This window comes from Abramis brama, assembly GCF_963993115.1.
Source record: "Abramis brama genome assembly, chromosome: 7".
Classification (NCBI taxonomy): Eukaryota; Metazoa; Chordata; class Actinopteri; order Cypriniformes; family Leuciscidae; genus Abramis; species Abramis brama.
In genome coordinates, this window is record NC_139969.1 from 6,622,035 (window position 1) to 6,641,047 (window position 19,013).

General features: G+C 37.1%; 1 protein-coding gene across 10 annotated transcripts in view; it reads left to right on the forward strand.

The window, feature by feature from the left end:
- svilb (supervillin b) overlaps positions 1–16,718 on the forward strand; it is a 64,676-nt gene extending 47,958 nt beyond the window's left edge. For 5 of the 10 annotated variants that reach the window (XM_084119750.1, XM_084119742.1, XM_084119741.1 and 2 more), the window contains 15 exons: positions 446–582; positions 678–825; positions 921–1,066; positions 1,896–2,071; positions 2,199–2,346; positions 2,564–2,861; positions 3,925–4,079; positions 4,166–4,271; positions 4,750–4,957; positions 5,695–5,828; positions 6,305–6,460; positions 6,551–6,694; positions 6,856–6,980; positions 8,622–8,777; positions 15,866–16,718. In XM_084119750.1, coding sequence (XP_083975876.1) covers positions 446–582; positions 678–825; positions 921–1,066; positions 1,896–2,071; positions 2,199–2,346; positions 2,564–2,861; positions 3,925–4,079; positions 4,166–4,271; positions 4,750–4,957; positions 5,695–5,828; positions 6,305–6,460; positions 6,551–6,694; positions 6,856–6,980; positions 8,622–8,777; positions 15,866–15,952 — 2,324 coding nt within the window. In that variant the 3' untranslated portion in view covers positions 15,953–16,718. Of the gene's footprint in view, positions 1–445; positions 583–677; positions 826–920; positions 1,067–1,895; positions 2,072–2,198; positions 2,347–2,563; positions 2,862–3,924; positions 4,080–4,165; positions 4,272–4,749; positions 4,958–5,694; positions 5,829–6,304; positions 6,461–6,550; positions 6,695–6,855; positions 6,981–8,621; positions 8,778–10,894; positions 10,921–15,865 lie in introns of all 10 variants that reach the window. The other 5 variants (XM_084119747.1, XM_084119743.1, XM_084119749.1 and 2 more) reach the window with 3 other exon arrangements.
- Positions 16,719–19,013: the final 2,295 nt, after the last annotated feature.

Sequence of the window (19,013 nt, forward strand, 5' to 3'; positions counted from 1 at the left end):
TACGACAGTAATGTTAAATACAAGTACTCCACAGCGACTCTAGGGGTCGCTGTTTGAGAAAAACGGAAACTGCATAGTGTGCCTTTAATGCTGAGGAGGACAATAGCCTGCAAGCCTCAGAAGGACTGAACTAGAAACTAGGAAGGACACTGGCTCAGTAGGATGCAGCTTTCCGTTTGAGAAACACCCCAAGTGATGCATGGAATAAGCTGCATAGCCCAGCCCACAGAAAATTCCTTTTGGTCCAAACATCAAATGTTCTGATTGGCTTTGGAAAGCCTTTCAGTTTTAGTAACTTAAATAGTATTACTCTTCATTAGAATGCTGCAAAACACCAACAAGATGCATGGAATATGATATAAATAGTAATATAGTAATGTATTACTGCAGTATTATGAGTTTTTGATTGTGTGAGTTAAACTGTACGTGCATGCATGTTCCCCAGGTCGACGACATGTCCAGACCAGACTAGTGGAGCCTAGAGTGTCCTCTCTGAACAGCGGTGACTGTTTTCTACTGGTTACGCCTGAACATTGTTTCGTTTGGATTGGAGAGTTTGCAAATGTCATTGAAAGAGCCAAGGTACAACCTGACTTATATTCTGACATCTTACTCACGTTATTCTTTATATGATTAGCTTTATATATTACTGTTGTATTGTACTGCTTGGCATCTAGGCATCAGAACTGGCCACTTTCATCCAGCTGAACCATGACCTTGGTTGTCGAGCAGCACTGGTGGAGACGATTGAAGAAGGAGTGAAATCACAAAGCCCCGCAGCTGCAGAGTTCTGGAAGATCCTGGGAGGAACAGCCAGCTACCAATGTACATACCCTGAAATAAAAAAATATACAATTTATGTGCCATTATCTTAATTGAAATGAATAATATTTTTCCCTCTATGTGTGCAATGATCACAGCGGCCGGGTCTCCAGACGAGGATGAGATGTTTGAGAGTGCCATTGTGGAGACAAACTGTATCTTCCGTCTAGTGGATGATAAACTGCTTCCTGATGATGATTCCTGGGGGAAAGTGCCTCGTAGCACACTATTGGGATCTAAAGAGGTCAGAAAGCAAATATGTTGTGTATTTTTAAAAATATTGTATAAACATATTCATGCATTATGCATTGCATAAATAAAAAATAACTTTATATTTACCAATATTTAATTTATGTAATGGACCCATTTCACATTTCCACGGTTCTCAGAAGTGACATTCCAACTTTCCAAAAGAGGGAAAATGTGTAGTGAGTGATTACAGCAGTCAGAAGAGAGAATGATGTCAAATTAGCTGTCACTCCCTATGCCGTTGTATTAGAAACACTGACGCTGCAGCTTTAATTCGTTGTTTTGTGTTTTGCTTCCAAAGTATAGTGTTATAAATGTGGAAAACGTGTCATCACAGTCGTCCATTGTGTGAATTGAACATTCTCAAAAGTTTTTTTTATACTCTTATTTTATTTAATAATAATAATAATAATAAAGCTTTTTCCCCATTTCGGAGAACCATATATTCATCTGAATGCATGAATGTATGCATTTTTACTGGCATTAAAACTTTTTTTTTTTTTTTTTTACTCCCATCTTACACATTTTTTATTAACATCTTTGTACTGTGTATTATTTTATGTCTGCATTGACATTGTGGTTAAATATGAAATAGATTAACATTATTTGAATTTTGTGGCAACTATGTTTAGCATTATGATTTATTTTATATCAATGGATGAATTAAACATTTAGCACATTCTTTTTCTATTTTGCATGTTTTGTTATATTTAATAATAAGACTTTTCCCCATTCAGGGCAACCAATTTTTCATCAAAATAAATGTGAATAATGTATAGTATATAATCTATATTTGTTTTTCTTGGCTCTCTTTTTCTCGTTAGGTGATAGTGTTTGATTTCGGCAGTGAAGTGTACGTATGGCATGGTAAAGAGGTCACACTGGCACAGAGGAAGGTGGCGTTTCAGCTGGCCAAGCACCTTTGGAACGGGACCTTTGATTATACCAACTGTGACATCAACCCTCTGGACCCTGGAGGACACAACACACTCATACCAAGGTGGGTACACTACACACATTTAAAGTAATTTACTTTAATTATCCACTTAAATTCATCTTACAATTTGTGTTTGTGGAACTTTATAGTCAGTGTAAATTTGTGTGTTTTTTTGTTTTTGTTTTTTTAGGAAAGGTCAAGGTCGCCCAGACTGGGCCATATTTGGCAGACTGACTGAACATAATGAAACAAGTCTTTTTAAAGAGAAGTTCCTGGACTGGAGAGATGTTTCTAGACTCTCACCTAAAAATGTCATCGAACACCCATTCCAACAGAAGGTGGGTGGCTGTGTGTTAGTATCTGCTTTTTCCACACACAAAAATCTGCTGGACAGAAAGGAAAAAATCATTTGACATTCATTATAGTGATGGGAATTGTGAGGAATGTAATGAAATATTAAGAATAATTTAGTGTTATAGTGAATTAAATAGTGATTCTCAACTGTTCCTTTGATCTGAACACAACTTCTTCACTCCCTCTTGTTGCACATCTCAGGAGTCTCCAGGCACAGATTCTCGTTCGGAATGCCAGGCGTACAGCGCCTCTCTGATGCTGCCAGTGTTGCAGTCGCCCATCAGCACGATTCTGGACGGTCAGGACGTGGGTCGTGGACATGGTCCGGTGGAGAACGGCTCGGACGACTGTCTGCGGTCCCTGGAGATCAGCACGGTTGCCGTTGACGTCTGGCACATCCTGGAGTTCGACTACAGCCGACTGCCCAAGCAGAGCATCGGCCAGTTTCACGAGGGAGACGCGTATGTGGTGAAGTGGAAGTACATGGTGAGCGCTGCAGGTCAGTAACTGCACCGGGACAAATGAGCTGTGGTCTGTGTCTCTTCTTGCGTTTATTCAAATGCTGTAGGTGTTTGTCAATGTACATTGTGCAGTAAAATATAGCTATTTTGCTTATTGGAATAGGAAGATGTTGATTGATTGCTTAATTGCTATATATACACTGCCCAAATTTAAATAGGCAAATGCTTAAGGGTCTTTGATTGGATCATTATTGCAGTGATTATTATGTTTCTAGCATGTTATATGTTTGGCAACAGTTCTTCTAACCCTAATTGATGGAGTGTGTAGCTTTTCATTTCCTAAATGTGTTGGAGTACACTTTACAGACTTTACATCACAACATTTATTTCCATCAAGAGGTGCATCAGTTTGCTTGTTTTGTCAATGCAAGAGTCCAGCACTCTGTAAAGTCTCCTCCAGCACATCCCAAAGACTTTCAATGAATTTAAGGTCTGGAATCAGAGGTGCCGATTCATGTGTGAAAATTATTCTTCATGCTCCCTCACAATCATTCTTTCACAATTTTAACCCTGATGAATCTTGACATTGTCATCCTGGAATATTGCCATGACATGGTTTCCTACATGGTTGTTTAAGAAATGAAAAGCTATAAATTCCTTCTATTAGGGTTAGAAGAACTGCTGCCAAACATTTTACATGCTAGAAACATAATAATCACTGCAATAATAATCTAATCATAGACTCTTAAGCATTTGCTCAGCATTTAAATACAAACAGTGACTTTTTTGGCCATACTGTATACCTGTATGTAAAATATTGATGTGTATATTTTTAATCGGAATAAAAAGTTAATCACAAAAAAATTATTTGACATACTGTATATGATTATTATTATCATATAAGATATGGGATTATCTTTTATTATGCTTTTGTGCACCATTTTTACTTTTAGAATGAAAAAAAAAAAGTAGAAGTTAGAAGTATAGAATGCATCTCCTTTAAACTCATGTACTGGTATAAAAATGTCAGTGCTCTTCTCTATTTGTGTGTCATCTTATGTGTGTGTGTGTGTGTGTGTGTGTGTGTGTGTCCGTGTGCAGTGGGCAGCAGGCAGAAGCCGGATCAGGTGCGCAGTGCAGGTCCCGGCAGGGAGAAGTGCTGCTATTTCTTCTGGCAGGGCAGAAACTCCACGGTCAGTGAGAAAGGAACATCTGCACTCATGACTGTTGAACTGGACGAAGAGAGAGGAGCACAGGTAGGACGAGATGCTGGACTAAACGCGGTTGACTGCTTTCTGCTCCTCTCTTTCTCTCGCTCACTGCTGCTGTGACTCATATTCAGATGCAGGTCCAGCAGGGGAAGGAGCCGCCCTGTTTCCTGCAGTGTTTCAATGGGGGGATGACCGTGCATTCTGGGAAGAGAGAAGAAGAAGAGGAGAACATTCAGAGTAAGAGTTTTAGGGTATTTTCGGATTGGCAGTCTGCCTAATACTTTTGTAGAAGTACTATACATTATGCATACTAATCATGGTATGTGCATTTATTGTATACATGGATTTCCCAAAATGTGCAAATATAACCACAGCACATAGTGAAGCACACAGTATCCCACAATGTAGTGCACTTGACTTGGCCTCCCGTTTCCCCATGTCATGTGCGACACAGAAGCAATTATTATCTCTTTTTTGATTCCTCATTTATTCAAACTGTTAATGTTTTTACACAATATTGGATTAAAATTTATACAATAAGATTTTTTTCCCATAAATTACCTTGCTTGCATGCAAGTAATGGGCTCATGTGAGAACAATATAGTAATCTTTATCCATGCAAACCGTTTCAAGTACTATTATTATTATTAAACATGGTATACTGTGCAAGCAGTACACCAGCATATCAATATTCGACTGTTTGACCCTGTTTCAGATGATTGGCGTCTGTACTGTGTGCGTGGCGAGATACCCATTGAGGGCCACCTGTTGGAAGTGGCGTGTCACTGCAGCAGTTTGCGATCTCGCACCTCATTGGTCCTTCTGAACATCAACAAAGCCTTCATTTACCTGTGGCATGGCTGCAAAACACAAACACACACACGGCATGTAGCTCGAACCGCCGCAGACAAGATCAAAGAACAGTAAGTCTTTCACACACAAAATCATTAGATATACACGACACATGAACAAGGATGCATTAAATTGTTCAAAAGTCACAGTATAGACATTTATAGTTTTACAAAACTATATCTATTCACCAAAGAATCCTGGGAAAGAATGCATCACGGTTTCCACAAAAATATTAAGCAGTGCAACTGTGTTAGACAATGATAATAATAAGAAATGTTTCTTGAGCAGCAAATCAGCATATTAGAATGATTTCTGAAGGATCATGTGACAAGGACTAGAGTAATGATGCTGAACATTCAGCTTTGCATCACAAGAATAAATTACATTTTAAAATGTTTTCAAATAGAAAATAGTTATTTTAATGTGTACTAATAGTTCACAATATTTTTGATTAAATAAATGCAGCTTCTGTGAGCATAAGAGATAGCCTAGAGATCTAGACGCACCCTAGCGGCAGCAAAATGTATTTCGCAGCCAGGGGTTAGCTAAATGTATTTCGTTTAGCTAAATACATTTATTTATTTATTTATTCATTCAGGGGTTAGCTAAATGTATAGGGGTTAGTTAAATGTGGCTTGCCAGGCTACATAAGAGACTCAAACTATTAAAATATCTCACTGACCCCTAACTTTTGAACAGTGGTGCATATTAAATCTAGTAACCAATTATATAATGTCTTCTTGATGTCATATTTTGCATTTCAGAAAGTTTTTATGATTGAAATCTGACTCATATTTGTGTTTCCAAGACGACCGCTGGAGGCTGGACTTCACAGCAGCTGTAATGTGTCCATTCATGAATGTGAGGAAGGTGGCGAGCCAGTGGAATTCTGGGAAGCATTAGGCAGGAAGGACCGTAAGGCCTACGACTGCATGCTGCAAGGTAACACACACCGGTGATGAGCGAGGAGGAGAATTGCGTTTATAGTTCCCTCGCTCCAAAATCACGCCAGAAATAATCCATCTCCAGAATAACATGTTCATATGGAAGCGCATTTCCACCGCATAAGAGGAAAAATGCTTTAATAAATGATAATTATTACCTAATAAGTCATAATTATCTGATATAAAGTCACAATTATGAAATGTCGAAATTGACAATAAAAAATGTACATCTCATAATTGTGAATTTTTAATCTCATAATTACGATTTACAAAGCATTATTTTTTTCTTATTTAGTGGAAATGGCCTTACATATGTTCACATGTCATAATGCAAATGCATATCATAAGAATTCATGGACTACTATCAGTCACACTCAAACAAGAGATTTTACCAGAAAAAATTGGTAATTTTTCTCTGCTTCAAAAAAATAGCTTTTTCTGTGTTTTTATTTTTATCTTTCTCTCTTTTTGTAGACCCTGGCAAGTTTAACTTCACGCCGCGTCTGTTCCAGCTCAGTAGTTCTTCGGGTGAGTTTGTGGCGCAGGAGTTTTTCAACCCATCCAGAGCTGCAGACCTTGTTTGTTCCCTGCCGTTCCTACAGGAGGATCTGTACTCTGCTCCACAACCAGGTAAAAAAAAAAGATATGATACACTTGAACTATTTTATCTCAGACAGCAAACAATGAGTCATGAATAATGATGCATGTGTCTGTTTCTAGCTCTGTTCCTAGTGGATAACTATCATGAAGTCTACCTGTGGCAGGGCTGGTGGCCTCAGGATGCCGAGAGTACCGGCTCTGCCCGCATCCGCTGGGACTCAGACAGGAAATGTGCTATGGAAACAGTGTTGCAGTACTGCAGAGGTGATTGACAGCCTTATTAGACAAAAAAAATTTCAATCTTCCAGCAAATCAGAGGTGTGCATCTGAACCAGCACCTTGTAATGATGTATATGCTGCTTCAGATGCAGTTTCTGTTCCATTTATGCTATGTACACAGATATCTGATGCCTCTTATTGTCTAGCAGAGAAGAACGAGAAGAAGCCTCCGAAGTCGTACCTGATCCATGCTGGACTGGAGCCTCTGACCTTCACAAACATGTTCCCCAGCTGGGAGCACAGGGAGGATATTGCTGAAATCACAGAGAGGGTGAGACACTCAATGTGTGTTGTATCTCTATCTTACTTTAGGTCTGTTCCAAACCATGGTAAGCTTTCTAACTAGACAGTTTAAGGCTTAATAGACAGTGTTGGGGAAAGTTACTTTTAAAAGTAACTAATTTTTACTTTTTATGGAAAGTAATGCATTACAATACTTTTTGTTATGAATTATCATCACTTACTTTTTATCACCTAGACTGGCCTTGCTTGTTTTTTTTATTAACAAAAAAAAAATCTAATCAAAAGTTTTGTTTTTGGCAAAGGTAAAGGCCCTTTCACACCAAAAGTACAAAAGGAAATGCAAATCCATGTCTGTACAGTAAAGAGCACAGCTCAACTAAACATTTCAGCTGTACTGCCATTCTCGATTTTAGAAGAAATAAAGCCACAGGAGAAGAAAGTTCAACGGTCCAGCAATAAGCAAAAATGTGATGTTTAATTTTACTCTAATTTTTGCTTATTATTATGGTTTAATTGGATTGTCGAAGGTCAGCAGCAGACATTGGTTAATAAAGACATGAGATTAAATACATAAAGTATATTTGTATTATTTAACACATTTAGTTATTGCTGATTTGCTTAATATTCTGAGTTTGCATTTGACACTTATTAATTTTGAGAAGTACTGAATCTGTTTTTGTGCAAGTGAGGTGAGTAAATTAACGCTCACATTTAGTCTAGAACTACAGTAACGTTGTTCCAGCAAGCAGGAAAATTACATAATTCATAAAAGTGCCCCCCCCCCCCCATCCCATTTGTTCATTAGTTACAAGGATTTCAAATACATTTACATTTGATGTTTTTTTCATTTAAATAACATTTATTTTCTTATCAGTTATGTACATTAGGGTTTTATGTTATATCTCATTTTGTTTAAATGATTGTTTATTGCATTAATTTCATCTTGTGTGTTACCATGATGATGTATTATGTTCATGTGTACATGACACTGTGTGCACCCTCTATATATTAGTATTTAACTCAGCTTGTGTAAAAGCCACGTTATGAACTTTGATTCATCATATGGCTTTCTCTTTACAACATGTGTTTTTAAGGCGCTTGTCAGTATATTATAAAGGTAATCTATTTGATATATTTTAGCATATTTTCTGTTAATGAAATCTATTTTTTTATACTGTAAATTTATTTGAATCTGTAAAATTTAATAGGTTACTACCATATTTTTATGGTAAAGTTCTGGCAACCACAACTGCTGGTTTTACAGTAAAGTTCACGGATTGGCTTCCTCACAAATGCAGGTCTTTCAAGACAGTTGTGGAAAGGGTGAATAAAAAAAAAAGAAATATCTTGATTTGAAGTTGTTTGGATTATTTAATGCTTGTTTTGTCTTATTTCAAACCATTTTAAGTCATCTTTTGGCCCTCTAGTGGGCCCTGGCTTCCTGGTTGAGAACCACTGCCTTATGCTGTGCTTAAGAAGCTGTGTTGCTTTAGTTTGGCTAAAGACATGTTGCAGATAATGATGAGTTCATTGAAAATGGCCGGAAGAGTTGAAGGACATGACCGTTTTAAAGAGTTTGGAACAAAGCCTTTGTTTTCATATAAAAAATCTGAAATTGTGTGACAATAATGACATTTATACTGAATATATTATGTGTGTGTGTGTGCAGGAGGCAGAGGTGTGTAACCAGATCATTTTAGTGGAGGATGTTTTGGCTCGACTCTCTCAGAGCACTTATCCTCTAGAAACGCTGCTAACCCGTCCCCTTCCCCACGGCGTCGACCCTCTGAGACTCGAGATGTATCTGACCGATGAGGACTTTGAGGTATGGCCGTACACTATGAGAGAGATTGCCTGTACAGCCTGGGATTTGTGTAAAAAATATAAAATGGATACAAAAAAAGTTTACGTTCCAGAATAATCTTTTCATATATATATATTGATCTTTTCATAAACAATTTTTTTTATTGTTTATATGTCAATACAGAATAACATATCTGCAGCGTTGAGCACCAGATGCTCTATAGAGCCAGTTATTTATATATTTTGCTGTAGTGTGGCAATTAATGGTAATTAACCATTAATGGCAAAATGAATGTTTGAAAATATAAACTGATATTACCTACTGACCCACTACAGCAAAAGATATAAATTACTGTCTTAATTTTTTTTTTGTGAAAATGCTAACGTGCCTAAGACTTTTGCACAGTAATGTGTGTGTGTGTGTGTGTGTGTGTATACAATATATATATATATATATATATATATATATATATATATATATATATATATATATATATATATATATACACTCACCTAAAGGATTATTAGGAACACCATACTAATACTGTGTTTGACCCCCTTTCGCCTTCAGAACTGCCTTAATTCTACGTGGCATTGATTCAACAAGGTGCTGAAAGCATTCTTTAGAAATGTTGGCCCATATTGATAGGATAGCATCTTGCAGTTGATGGAGATTTGTGGGATGCACATCCAGGGCACGAAGCTCCCGTTCCACCACATCCCAAAGATGCTCTATTGGGTTGAGATCTGGTGACTGTGGGGGCCATTTTAGTACAATGAACTCATTGTCATGTTCAAGAAACCAATTTGAAATGATTCGAGCTTTGTGACATGGTGCATTATCCTGCTGGAAGTATCCATCAGAGGATGGGTACATGGTGGTCATAAAGGGATGGACATGGTCAGAAACAATGCTCAGGTAGGCCGTGGCATTTAAACGATGCCCAATTGGCACTAAGGGGCCTAAAGTGTGCCAAGAAAACATCCCCCACACCATTACACCACCACCACCAGCCTCCACAGTGGTAACAAGGCATGATGGATCCATGTTCTCATTCTGTTTACGCCAAATTCTGACTCTACCATCTGAATGTCTCAACAGAAATCGAGATTCATCAGACCAGGCAACATTTTTCCAGTCTTCAACTGTCCAATTTTGGTGAGCTCGTGCAAATTGTAGCCTCTTTTTCCTATTTGTAGTGGAGATGAGTGGTACCCGGTGGGGTCTTCTGCTGTTGTAGCCCATCCGCCTCAAGGTTGTGCGTGTTGTGGCTTCACAAATGCTTTGCTGCATACCTCGGTTGTAACAAGTGGTTATTTCAGTCAAAGTTGCTCTTCTATCAGCTTGAATCAGTCGGCCCATTCTCCTCTGACCTCTAGCATCAACAAGGCATTTTCGCCCACAGGACTGCCGCATACTGGATGTTTTTCCCTTTTCACACCATTCTTTGTAAACCCTAGAAATGGTTGTGAGTGAAAATCCCAGTAACTGAGCAGATTGTGAAATACTCAGACCGGCCCGTCTGGCACCAACAACCATGCCACGCTCAAAATTGCTTAAATCACCTTTCTTTCCCATTCTGACATTCAGTTTGGAGTTCAGGAGATTGTCTTGACCAGGACCACACCCCTAAATGCATTGAAGCAACTGCCATGTGATTGGTTGATTAGATAATTGCATTAATGAGAAATTGAACAGGTGTTCCTAATAATCCTTTAGGTGAGTGTATATATATAAAAATATATGTGTGTATCTTTTTTCTTTTTTTGCAACACTTGTCCCTGGTTAGGCTTTTATTGCAGACATTAAATATAACCAACAAGCAATTTAAAATTTCAAACACCATAATAAAGTAACAAAAAACAATCCAGAATTCAAATCACAGTAATTCAATATGGGGAGGGAAAATGACAAATTACCAATTAACCAATTATGCAAACCCTAAAATAATGTATGCTCACAAGATTGATTCTGCATAAGCCAGTTTTTAATAGGTATATTGATTTTTTTAAGTTCTCTTTATCCTTTAAATTCTATTGGTAAATACAATTGGTTGAGTAGGTTGCTCACCCTATGATTGGCTTGCTTTAAAGTATGACATGACTAGATACTAAGAATGGAATGTTTTACCGTTTTAGGCGGGGAAGTAGGGAATTCTGAATAGGTAAGTATCTCTGAAATTGACTGAAGTCACAGGAATCAAGTGTTTCTTTGCTAACTACTCAAGTAACATTTCCTACTGCCTCACTTTTATGCTTTGTCTTCCTCACTTTGGAAATCTCTGAATCCAGGAGAGCACTTTGACACCCACATTAAATCACACAAGCACACATGCATGCACACAAACACAATGTGAACATGTTTCCTCACAAGCTTTTTCATTTTCCCAGCAATAGTTGACACGTTTCTTGGAATGTTTTTTCTGAAAGCACAGTGTCCTAACTAGGCGTGACATGATAAAAAGCAATAAATCATCTCTTCCACGTCAGTGTTGCACAGATAGCAATTTGCTATGATAAAGCAACCAGAATTCATTTTCAGTGAGATTCAGCTAGACCTTTGGACCAATGCAGCAATTGCAACAGCAACAGTCTCTGCACATTGTGCTATGATAAGAGAAAGTATTTTTAGACAACAAATGATTTTTAATCTACAAGAAGACAGCCCTGCCCCACCCACAGGGAATTTTAATTGGTCTAAAGTCCCACTCTATTTATCTGTGTATGAATGTCAAATCTTTTCCATTTCACTGTGATTTATGTTGCATTTTGTTTTTTCTTGTGTGGACAGAAAAAATGACTTTGGAAACACAATGTGCCGCTGGAAACACAATCAATGTGCCTAGTTATGACACTGTGCTACTGTAACCCTTTTCTCCTGATTTTAGATTCTTTGTGCACATGTACAATACCGTTCAAAATACTGGAGTCAGTAAGATATATATATATATTTTTTTTTTTAAATAAATTATACTTTTATTTAATAAGGACACATTACATTGCTCAAAAATGACAGCAAAGACTTTTATGATGTTACAGAATATTTCTATTTAAATAAAATGATGTTCTTTTAAACATTCTAATAATCAAAGAATCCTTAATAAAAATGAATCATGATTTCCAGAAAAATATTAAGCAGCACAACTGTTTTCAACATTGATAATAATAAGAAATGTTCTTGAGCACTAAATCATCATATTAGATTGATTTCTGAAGGATCATGTGACACTGAAGACTGGAGTAATGGTGTTACCATGAAAACGGGAACTCAACAGGCTCAATTTTTATTATATCAACTTCAAATTTGAAACACAAAGACAGATGGCCTTGATTTCTATGTAATTTTAGAGTGCAGATTATTTTGTAAAATATATATTTAAATAAAAATATTTAGTTCAATACACTTGCTTCATTGTAAACATAAACTTCTATAACCTTTTTACACTTTCTGTAATAATCTGCTGAGTGTCGTCTTTTAAAAGAGACCAACCATAGGTCTGTATTCCATAGCATTCATAAATTGCAGCCATTGATGGTTATCCCAAAAATGACATTTCTGTCATTAATTACTCACCCTCATGTCAATCCAAACACGCAAGACTTTCATTAATCTTCGAAACACAAATTAAGATTGTTTTGATGAAATCTGAGAGATTTCTGTCCCTCCATTGACAGCTACACAACTACCACTTTGACGCTTGGCTGTTTACACCTGGCCACTTCATGCGTTTTCTCAGATCGGATAGCTATCTGATCGTGAAAAGACCAGGTGTAGGCTAAATGCCCTCCGAAACGCATTCGAGACGGATTTGAATCCGATCGCTCAAACCACTTCAGGAGGAGGTCTGGGCCCATTCCAGACGAAACTGGACAAGTGTAAATGCATCTGGTTGTTGAAACCACATATGTAAATTGTAGGTTACTCCTCCCAAAAATGCAAAAAAAACAAACAAAAAAAAAAACATGTGAGAGCGTGTTATAGGCTATATGTTATAGCCAGATATGACGACGCTACTTGGACACGCATCACCGCAGATGAGAAGCTGAGCATCTATTCATTAAGCCAACGTGCAAACTATCGCAAATCAGGGGCGGTTCTAGAGGCGGGGCCACAGGGACCCTGGCCCCTGCTGAAATCTGATTGGCCCCTGATTGGCCCCCGTTCCTAGGGGTTGGGGGAAAAAATCGGTTCTTAGATGCATCGCGATGCGGACGTGGACGATTCTGAATCGATTCACAAATGTCAAAAATCGATTTTCTAAAAAAAATATATCTTTTTTTCTAATAACGTAATATTGACGGAACGCAAAAGGCGGAACTCTAAAGCGGACGTGCAGTGCGCGGACAGTCTGTGGCGAGCACATAACAGAGTCGCGCACATAACAGACGCATGATGGCCAGAGAATGTCTAATAGGAAGAGAATTGGCACTCTCTGCTTACTTCCGGTTTCTGGACTGGCTGCAGTAACACATCTCTGTCCATGCGGGGGCGCTCGCAGGCGAGTGCAGAATGAATGGAGGTCTATGGCGAAAAACCCTCAAAATCCACTTTTCTCAAGATATAATTTTTTGTCTAGTAATTTGAATGTTGTATTCGAAAGGAGATGCAAAGAAATTACACATTGCTGGGTGTTAGATTTTTTAGAGTCACTTATTTGGTTTAAAAAGTCTTTTAAAATGTCAATGACGTCAGAATGCTGACGTCATTAGCAGAATGCTAGCGTGTTATGGGCAACAACAACTCAACCTGTAAGAAATCGAAAAGAAATAAGTACTCGTTCATTCAACTTTCGACCTATAACCCATGTTGAACTTGCAAAACCTACAATAAAATCTGAGATTTCTCAATGGCAATCGGGTGAAAGAGACACATTTAGCCGTATAGCCCCATAGACTCCCATTCAGTCTGCACTCGCCCGCGATCACCTCCAGTGGAATTCTAATGGAACTGCAACCAAGATCGATACAATGGGGCTAATAGGAAGTGCCAAGGCTCTCCGTAGACGGGCTCTGTGATGGCTGAGCGCCAAATTCGAACGGCAACCTCTTCGTTAAAAGCTAACGTATGGAAAATTGGCAATTTCATTGTTACCTATTTAGTATTTTTTGTATGAGAGCTGCTTTCTGTATTGTTTAGTTTTCACATCAATATGCTGTAAACCGATCTCTACGTTATACTGCCCTGCAATATGTGCAATGCCAGTCACAAAAAGTTAAATTTTGACTCTGCTCTCTGCAGATGTTCATTCACTTTTTTTGTATAAGCAGTTTTGATTGTGGTATACAGCAAACAGTTCAAGTCATAATTCTTTATTATTTAGTTGTGAATAAGAGCGGCTTTGTATGTTACTGATTATTCAGAATATGCATAAGTCCACAAGCATTATGTTTGTATGAGAGCTGCTGGTACATAATTCTATATTTTTGAACGAAAACTGTTTGTGAATTTGCTACAGCAAAATGTTTTTTTTTTTGTTTTTTTTCTGAAGGATTATATTGCTCATTGGAAATAACAAGAGGATGTTGGTTAGAAGTCTATTATTAAATGCTAGAGATTCAGTATATGCTGAAGTTTGTATTAATTTACTACAAGTACGCTGCTAGTAGCCTACAGGCACACATTTATTTTCCTGTTGGTTCTTTGCAGTGTTGGGACAAATGCTGGCAAATGTAACCTTACAGTTGACTTGCCAAATCACTTCCATTTGTTTTATTAATAAAATTAATATAGGAAGTATTGGAAGTAAGTTCGTTATGGGTCATCATAAATACTTTGCTTTAAAAGTACCAAGTAGTAAAAAAAAAAAAAAAAATTGTTAATAATCTATAATCGTTACCCTCTGAATCGAAGCGAATCGTGAGGTGCCTAGAGATTCCCACCCATCAATCGTCGACGAGAAGAGCAACCGGAGAATTCTTCACAACGATCACAGATGCAATTCCACCCCCAAACAATTAACAATAATTTACTGTTTGTAAGTGACGACATGATTATGAAACTTAAAAGGTGGAATTCAGAAAGAAGTGCATTGTGTCCTTTATGCACAGTATAAATAAATGAAAAAAAAAATCATTAAGAACTTTACTGGCTCATATTTTTTTATTAGAGCGTTTGAAAAGGAATGACTGCCGAAATGTATTTGCACCGTACTGAATAAATTATTTTGTGTGCTTGAATGTACCCTGTATTTGGCCCCTGAATGTAACATGTGGCCCCTTAATGGCCCCTGTTACAGAAAAATCCTAGAACCGCCACTGTCGCAAATCAAAGTGAAAGTAAGTCGCAGACGCTTAACACACAATCATCATCATTAAAAGTAAAGAAACGAAATGATCTTACTGTTGCCGCTCTCTCTTATCTCTCTCTCATCAGTTAAATTTTAGCTGATGATCAATAATGCAGCTCATATCTGTTGCTTTCAGTGACGTGCACGGTAGGCTACACTCCATTAAATCTGCATATAGGCTAGCACGGGAATTGAAGATCAGATTTAAATCCGTTTCGCAAAAACACATTTATGTGACCAGGTGTAAAAGGAATCGTTTTGATAAATCAGATAGCTATCCGATCTGAGAAAACGCATGAAGTGGCCAGGTGTAAACAGCCCCAAAAAGTTCATAAAGAGATTGTAAAAAAGCATGTACGGTTGAGCTTTTTTGTGTCTGCAAATCAATGTTTATATGTGAATAAAAGCCTAAATTCAATCTGTTCATTATGAAGGCGATCAAGTTTCGATTCTGCATAAATTTGGACTAAACCGCTCAATTCATATGGATTAGTTTTTACGATCTCTTTATGAACTTTTTGAAGCATCAGTGGTAGTTGTGTAGCTGTCAATGGAGGGACAGAAAGCTCTCAGATTCCATCAAAAAGATCTTCATTTGTTTTTTGAAGATTAATATAAGTCTTTCGTGTTTGAAGCGACATGAGGGTGAGTAATTAATGACTCTGGGACATGACTCTATGAATCTGGGACAGTTATTTTAAATTGTAGTAATATTTCATAATATATCTTACCACCCCCAAATTTTGAATGGTAAGTGTATTTATATTTACGTGCCAGTTTGTTTCTCTCCCTTCCCTCATTGTAATATTGTCTGTGTTCTCAGAGAGTGTTAGACATGAAGAGAGAAGAGTTTGACCTTCTGCCTGGATGGAAGCAAGTGAACCTCAAAAAAGCCAAAGGACTCTTTTAAAAGCCTGACGAAAATCCTCACGGTGACAGAATTATCACTGTCCATTTCCCCCATGACCACTGGCTCTGCGGTCACTTTCGGTTCATGGAGGTGTTTGTTCACTTGAGAGCAGGGTAAACGGTCAGGTCAAAGGTCACTTTAGGATCTACAGATGCACCTGCTGTGGCGTCCTCTTTTGATGTATCTATTAAGTCCGTGGAAGTGATGTCTGTGTGTGTCAGTGTGTGTCCTCACCTCGTTCATGTACAATGATTTGCAGTCTGTGAGTATGTTTATCTCTTGAAGTACATGGAATCGAATACTTCGCTCACCTTCCCATCCGGTCTGATCTGCAATGTGTTTTTGTTGTGACATGTACGTTTGATAAATCTGATGAAAAATTGGAAATTGTATAAACTTTGTAGCAAACAAAGAAAATCCTGTGTGATCGCTCTTAATGTTGTCATATGTCTTAGGGTATTTCTTTTTGATTCAAGAGGAGTTTACATGGCGCGTCTGTATTTTGTGTGTGTTCTTCTCGTGTGAATGGCTGTTGCTTGTGGTGGTGATGGTCTCTTCTTCCTGAGGTGTGAGGGACGTCATGTTTGTTTGTATTCGGACAGCATGGAGTAATGGACGAGAGAAAGAAAAGATATTAATTTAAATGTACAGTATAGTGCCTTGCTTTTGTGTACAGTTTCTATACCAAACACACTCTATAGTCTGCATTTCAGAGACTTTCTTTGTGATAAAAGAAATAGTGAATAAAGAAAGCATATTAAAATCATTTTTTTTCCTCTGTCTTGTATAACTTTTTGCCAATTTTAGGGACACAGTGAGACAAAACAGGCTACAGAAGTTGGAAAAAAGTATTTTGGATTGATCTGTTCAGCATGTTCAGATGTATTCAATTACACAAATGTTTTATCAATGTTGGTCAATGGTGTCAGAGACTAAAGCAATGCTTGCTGTCATGTCAAATATTTACATAAATGTAAATATTTTGAAATACAGTGGATATAAACCTGTGTTAAAACAATATGTAAAAAAAAAAAAAAAAAAAATGAAACTAAGATACATTATATCAGCACCTTTAAATGTAAAAATTACAACCTATGCAATTCCACTGAAAACCAAAGTGACACATTTCTGAGAATTTTTTTTATTAAATTAATCAATAAAAACCTTAAATAACCTAACTGCATTCTATCAAGAAAGAGAAAGTACAGGATGGTTTCAAATTGAGTCAGACACTGTGTTAAACAATTGATGTTTACGGCACGTAAGGGTGGTTGGTCTCATTGTCAAATGAAAAGTGAAAGTATTTTCCTCTCAGGCATCACTAGTATCTGCTCAAACTCGCAGGATACACAGCGATGTAAGCGCCAGGTAAATATAGCGTTTCTCATATTCTTAACTTGACTAATAGGCCTAATGATTTAAAAAAGTAGGCTACTAGTAATAAAACCACCGAATCACTTATTATTAATAGGCCTATTTTCTGTGACCTATTAATCATCTACAGTCACAAACACAAGACGTAGCCTACTTTTATTGCGTTTAGAAAATGTTCTATATTTAATTTTCTATGTTCTACACTTAGCCGAATATTCAACAATATTATTGATCTGACACCATTGTATGAGAACTGAACTGAGCTGGGCGATGACATCGCTGTTTTCTCCAGAGTTGCCAAGATTAACTAAATTAACAACTAATGATTTTTACAACGGAAATGAATCAACACCGAACTTACTTGAGCTGGACAATGATACTATTTTCTTCTAGAGTTAGCCTACATCCAAAACAAACTTTGTTGCCTTATTATCCTGTTATCTCTGTAAAGCTGCTTTGAAACAATCTGTAGACTATTGTAAAAAGCGCTATAAATGTAAAATACTTTTTTCGTCAGTTTTAAGTAGCCTATTTGAGATTCGTTTTTTACCAAACATCTGTTATTTAAAATAACATTTATCCTAATAATATACATTTGCACAACATACTGTAGGATATAAAAAGCGAAACTAAACTTAAAGTTGCGAATTGAGTGATGAATAGGTTAAAGCAAAAGGATGACCACGCAGTGTCCTTCCGGCAGAGGGCGCTATAAGAATCCAAAACTCTTATTAGCTAATGTTGCCTTGCCTACTTTTGTTTCTTTTCAATTCATTCGATTTAAGAAATGTTTGTTGTTGTCAGAAACATGACTCAACATATTATAAAGAACACATGTCCTCTTTAATATATGCATAGGCTACTCCAACCAGTTCTTGTCAACAAAAGATGTAGCCAAGTCCTTAATTTAACCATGGCAAATGTTCAAATGTAAACAATAACGTAATAATATTTTAACATAGTATCGTATTTAAGAAGCTTTCAGCCATTGTTTATAGCAGTTTTTGCTACTGTCAGGTTAGCACGGTTTTAACAATAACGTTAGGAATTTTATTCTAATTATAAATTTGTGAAGGAGGTAAGTAATGAATATGATTGTGATGACAATGATTGTGATTGGTTAAGTATCTGACACACTTAAACACTAAATAGTAAACTCATTTGGAGATAAATCATTGCAATTTCTAAGCAGGGCCTATACTGCTAATTTCGTTTTAAAAAAAACACACACAAAACATAATAATTCTTTCCTCATTATTGTCACTTATTAGGTTGAATTCAGGTTAAATGGGACGTTTTTTTCCCAGTTATCTCAGGGGCAAATGGTGTCACAATTAACCAGACTTCCCTACATAATATTTGCCTTTTTTTTCTCAGGTCGAGCTGGTCATTTCAGATTAGAGGAGTGCACATACTGAAAACAGCAGATGGACATGTCAAATTACGGTAATGTACAGCCCCATGAAACACACCTGTCAGATCAGGGCTGATTTGAAAAAAAAGTTAAATAACAATATTTTTGTTATAGGCCCTTCATAAATATTTGCATGCAAACTATGGTTAAAAATATAAATAATTATTTGTCTTTCCTTTCTATCAGAGGACAAAGGAGAAAACATGGAGCCTCATGGAGTCTCTCAAATCAATATCTCTGCCCAAAATGGAAGCAATGTTTCAGCACCTGTCA